Source organism: Homalodisca vitripennis, chromosome 4 (assembly GCF_021130785.1).
Source record: "Homalodisca vitripennis isolate AUS2020 chromosome 4, UT_GWSS_2.1, whole genome shotgun sequence".
NCBI classification, from domain to species: domain Eukaryota; kingdom Metazoa; phylum Arthropoda; class Insecta; order Hemiptera; family Cicadellidae; genus Homalodisca; species Homalodisca vitripennis.
Genome location: NC_060210.1, coordinates 56407386 through 56413385, shown reverse-complemented (window position 1 = coordinate 56413385; position 6000 = coordinate 56407386). Strand labels below are relative to the sequence as shown.

Below are 6000 nucleotides of genomic sequence, written 5' to 3'. Positions count from 1 at the left end.
TATACTTGTAGTTAAACCATGTCTCATAGTTTAGTTTCTTTATAAGCGTTTTCATGCTTAAAACTATAACAGCTGACAAACTGTACAACACAAGATTATTATTATTCCTACCATAGCTACGTTATTTGTAGAAAACTTGGTTGCTCCACTGTGCTTAGATTGTGTCTATCACATCATAGTGCACTCAATTTTGTACCTGATGAGGCAATCAGACTACCACTTCACCTATTTATAGGTGTCTCTAATGTCAAATTATGTAAATGTTTCGTTTTGAGCTTCTTTGTCATCGATTTTCTTTGGATCTCTTCAGACGAACATGACTCCAGATTCCAGGAGTTAAGTCTGAGAGTGTCATATACTAGGACGCTGCAATAAAAGGAAGGTGAACTAGAACTAAACTCAAATTCGTATTTATTTGTTATTAAATGTGTTTGTGTCATACTTTGTTGTGAAAACTCAATATTACACAATCAAAGAAACTAAATATCGTGCATTGTAAATAATATTTAACTCTTTCATATTTTCTGTATTTATGTTTGTTCATCGCCTTGCAACTGACGCTTTTAAGGGCAGACAACCGCTCAATGGTAAAAAAATACAATTACTAATTTTTTACATCATAATTTATGTAGTTGTATGTACTATAAATATTTGTCATTTTGTATTGCAATATTTTTTATCACGGTTGCCATGGTTTGAAATATTAAAAGAGTAATTAAATGTACAATAGATATTATTTAAGTAATAAAAATACATGCTTACATTGTTCAAGTAAAATAAGTGTATTCTAGAAGTCCATTTTATAATCTATAAATTTTACGTAACAGATAGAGTGTATGACTCGTAGTTCATAAGATATAGCCCTTTATCAGAGCCTTTGTAAATTTCCTTTCAAATAGTGGTGTTTTCTTGGCTTATTTTTTTTGTTTGGTAGTCACCTAAAGATTAAATGTTCACTTATATTATGCTGATTTTGAAGAGTGTAAGATAATAATCATAATGTGCTTTCAGAGGCTATCAAACTTGCAGTTTTCAATATTAGCATTTAATCATATTCCAAAGAAATGCTCTTGTATTTCAATTTGACTAGGAGGTATAGAAAATTCCCATTTTCTCCAATAGTGGTAACCCTTCCATTTGGTCACCTATGTACATGTGTGAAACCAAATTTTCATACCTAGCGAATACAGTAATTTACACAGGACAAGTGTACTATTCAATGATTCCAGAATTCTTACTAAACAGGAAAAAACACGCAACAAAGATTGTACATGCTTCTTAGAATTCATATGTTCAATGTTCAAATTCAGAAAACATCCATTAACTATGACAATTATTGTATTTAAATCACTAAAAAAAGGTTTTATATATTTGTCAGTAAATTTTAAAGAAATGTTTGACAGTATATTTTATAATCAAAGTAGGTCTATATTTTATTTATTTTGAAAGGTTTAGCATGTTTTTTTTAAGTCAACTTACTTAGAATATTACAAGCCGATATGGTTTTGAAAGAAGAGGACATTTTTGCATGACAGAAAACAAACCATTTGACACATTTCTCTCCACTTTCATATATGCAAATTTAGAATGCACTATTCTCAAAGTTAGGATACAGTTTCAGAAACATCTATATAAAATGGAAAGAAGATAACAATATAACATAAAAGTATTTAAATATTTTCTTCTCATTCTTGAAAGGTCTGCCTTTGTACATAGTGCAATCTGCACAGAGCACTACATCTTTTGTTAATTAAATTATTATAAGAATAACATTCAAGGGCTATCCAGAAAGTAGATTAGGCCTAAATTTTGACATAAAAAAAAACAAACATAACAAAAAACAAGAAAAAAGTTTATTATTTGGTCAGGTATTACTAAAATTTATGGTAACCTAACTGTGTAACAATTTCCTTGAAATTTGAGAAAAGCTAAGTGAGGGTTATGTTAATGTGAATTAGCAGTCTTCTTTAATCTTCTCATCGACTTTAGAGACAATTTTAGTGGTCACAATGCTTGACCGTCCACTTCATTCGTCATCATATACATTAGTTTAGCCATTTTTAAACCTAATCCACCACTGACGCACTTCACCTTCAGTAATCTCATCGTTCCCATAAACTTCACAAAGTGACGATAAATTTCAATTGGTTTATTGTGCTTAGCCAACAAAAACCGTATTATCCACCGCACTTCAACACTTGTAGGATTTCCAGTTGCGTTACACATTTTAAACTATTATTGTAAAACAACAAAGAGCAACACTAACCTGTCACTAGCACGGTTGGATAGCCACCGATCGGAGAAACCCGCAGAAATCAAAATGACCGCAATAGTCTCACCCCTAGAGGGTACAGAGGGAAACGTAATCTACTTTCTGGATAGCTTTCATATAAGCTTTGGATTGACATTTTTAGAGTTTGGGAGACAATAAAGCTCAAATTTTATAGAAAACTATTGTAATTGTATACAAAATATTAGAAATTAAATAAATAAATAACAGTAACATAAACATTATTTATCTCTTTTGTTATAAAAACCTACAAGCAAAAATATCAAGTAACATAATTGAACACATTCTACAAAAGAATTTTAACATACATTCATAAAAATATATTCCTCAGATGTGACAGCTTTATCAGCAGTGTCAGTTACTAAATACCTGAGAATGTTAGCTTATATGACATTGCCATGTTTCTCTGTATAGTATTAGTAAATTTTGCATGCAGTTATTATAGAGTGCAATAGTATTTTCTGCTGTGATCCAGTGGCTTATAAACTGAACATTTTGTTCCAATACTTTCAGTAAAATAGTAGAAAATGATAATGATGTATTGGTTATGCTGAACAGTGTACAATTAATTATACTGAAAAGTTACAAAACAGGAAGAATACGAACAATAAACTCAATGAAAGAATTAACATTTTTGTAGAATGCCTTTTTATGGTTTAGTTACACCATACATAATTTACAATACCTAAGGCTAATATTTTTTTAAGTGAAAAATTATCCAAGACCAGCAATGAAAAATCATTGAAAACAATATTAGAAAAATACCACACTAACAACGTATTATTTCTTAAATAATTAGCTGTAGCTGGTAATTTATAACATGTTATTAATTACATCATCTGAAACTGTTCTGTTACAATATTGTACCAGGCACTCAAAATTACAACTAATCTTGTCTGCACCAAGCAAGAATTATCATCTCTGTACTATTAATTAGTAGTCTGACTTAGCACTGTTTTATACACGACATTCATTGCTACTTCATAATAAGAATGATATTTAATTTTTGCTATTTGTGAGTTTAAGTGGAAGAGAGGACTTCTAAATCCTAACTTTGCCTCTGTAATAAAGATTTTTTTAATTTTAATTTAATGTCATTTCATTTCTGTAGCCAAGATAAAAATGTTATTTTTAATTCAAGGTTTGTTTTCAATGTAATTATAATTGCAATGTAATTTCAATTGTAATTGAAATTTTAAATGCAGTTTTATTACATTTATTAAAAAACTGTTCTTGGCAGCCACTTGCTGTTTGTTACAAAGAAATATTTTAATTAACACAATATTCAGGTCAAACAAAATACCTTTTATTGCAGGAAAAGAGTATATACAAGTGCAAAAAGATAACTTGAAACTAACAACATTCTATATCTTTGTTTTAAATCAACAAAACCCAAACTGATTAATACATTTTTCTAATCCAAAACCCAGTAACAGAACAAACCTTGCAAGATAAGTTAAAAATAATTAAAGAAGTAATTATGGTGCGATTATTTATGACAAAATTCCTTTATGTCCTACTAATGGCCAAGCAGTCATGGGAGGGGAGAATTGTGTTAACTGCTTGTGAATTCTATTTATACTTTATAGCTCTGATTTCTTCTATATATCAGATATTTTAGGACTTCTTCACTGGCAGCTTATTTTAGCACAACACCCCTGGCCACAACTGTTGCAGCATATAAGTTAATAATACAGCAACCGTAACAGCCCAGTGATACATGTTTCGAGAGACTTGTTACAATGTCTCTGCTATTATAAGTTATCATTATAGTGATGAGGGAGTGTAGATGGATCACTGTGGATCTCCACACACGTTGCCCGGGGCCAAGTAGATACGGACTTGTAGCTCGACACGGGCAGGCTCCACAGTCACCATGGTATTGACGTAGCCGTAACATAATACGAAACCACAGAGCACTGGATCTCCCACGGCTAGAGTGGAGTCAGGAGTCAGAGTGAACCTTACAGCAGCCTTGTTACCTTTACGCCACACCACCACCCTGTCACACCAACAACACCAATGACAGATATCTATATTTTATCAACAAATATCAATATAAATACGAGGGCCATCCGGAAAGTAGTACCCGTTTCCGCCGCGTGAGGCGCTGACGACGCGAGTAGCTGCCGGTCAAGGTCAGATCGCTTCAGTGGCTTGTCTGCCTTCTCTGTTACAAGTTCCGTGACGCTAGCATTGCCTGTGTTGTTTCTGTGGCAGTTCATAATGTTTAAAAAAATTGAAAACGCCGCCAGTTGTGAAGTAAGGGCTGTAATAAAATTTCTCAACGCAAGAAACGTTCGACCTTGTGATATTCATCGCCAATTAAAGGAAGTGTATGGAGACAATGTGATGGAAGAGTCATGTGTTTGGTGCTGGTGTCGTAATTTCAACTTGGGGACGGGGGAACACACATGACGATGAGCGTTCAGGGAGACCATCTGTCATTACAGTTACAGATCAACTGCTGAGGTCAGTAGACGAATTCGTGAGGAACGATCGGCGCGTCACAATTGATGACATCTGTGAACATTTCCCTAATGTTTCTCGAACAATTGTTCATGAAATTGTCAAAGACCATCTGCATTATTCAAAAATTTGTGCAAGGTGGGTCCCTCGCATGCTTACAGATGAGCACAAAACCAAGCGTATGGCTGCTGCATTAACATTTTTGGAACGTTATTCTGATGAAGCAGACACGTTCTTGAATCGCATAGTTACTGGTGATGAAACGTGGGTTTGTTATGCTTCACCTGAGAGTAAACGACAGTCAATGGAGTAGCATCATACTCATTCACCAAAGAAACCAAAAAAATTCAAGACTGTTCTGTCCACCAGGAAACTTATGGCAACCATTTTCTGGGATCGACGTGGTGTACTGCTTATTGATTTTATGGCCCGTGGAGACACTATTAACGCTAATGCTTATTGTGAAACATTAAAGAAATTACGGCGGGCAATACAAAATCGACGGAGAGGTCTATTTTCTGATGGCGTCATTCTCCTCCATGACAATGCCAGGCCTCATGCAGCGGGGATAACACAACTTCTGCAGCAATTCAATTGGGAAATTTTCGACCATCCACTGTATAGCCTGAACTTGGCCCCTTCAGATTTTCATCTCTTTACAAAACTTAGAGTTTTTGGCGGGAAAAAGATTTGACAGTGATGAAGAACTTAAAGAAGGCGTGACTACGTATTTCAATCGGCTGGTGGCGGAGGAATATGACGCTGGAATACAAAAGCTTGTCACACGTTATGACAAATGCTTAAATTTGCTTGGAGATTATGTGGAGAAGTAGTTTAAGGTATGCTCTTTTCAATAAAAATGTTTATATTTGTTAATATTTACTTTTGTGTCTTTATTTCACAAACGGGTACTACTTTCCGGATGGCCCTCGTAGAAATATATTCTTTAGTAATAAAATATAAGCTACTTCTTAAAAAGCACTACTTCTAAAATCCACAGTGGCAACATTTAACATATATTTAGGAAAATATGAAGTTCTCATTAATAAATGGAAAATAAATTGTGGAAAATACATATTAGGACACTTTTTCGTATAAAAACATCTTATTTTGAGTAGTAATAAAATGTGTGGAGATTTAATTATATTGCACAATTTTGGTAATATTCCTTTATAAGTACTCTCTATATCAAGTAGGTTAGAAAATGTTCAACAAAGAACTATATAATAACATCAAAGAAT

The 6000-nt window shown here is 33.4% G+C and overlaps 1 protein-coding gene across 1 annotated transcript in view; it reads right to left on the bottom strand.

Annotated features, from left to right (window-relative positions):
• Positions 1-2439: 2439 nt before the first annotated feature.
• The window catches only part of LOC124359332 (dynactin subunit 4), a 44220-nt gene continuing 40659 nt past the window's right edge, over positions 2440-6000 (bottom strand). Inside the window, exon 9 of the mRNA XM_046811996.1 lies at positions 2440-4292. Coding sequence (XP_046667952.1) covers positions 4085-4292 — 208 coding nt within the window. The 3' untranslated portion in view covers positions 2440-4084. The remainder of the gene's footprint in view (positions 4293-6000) is intronic.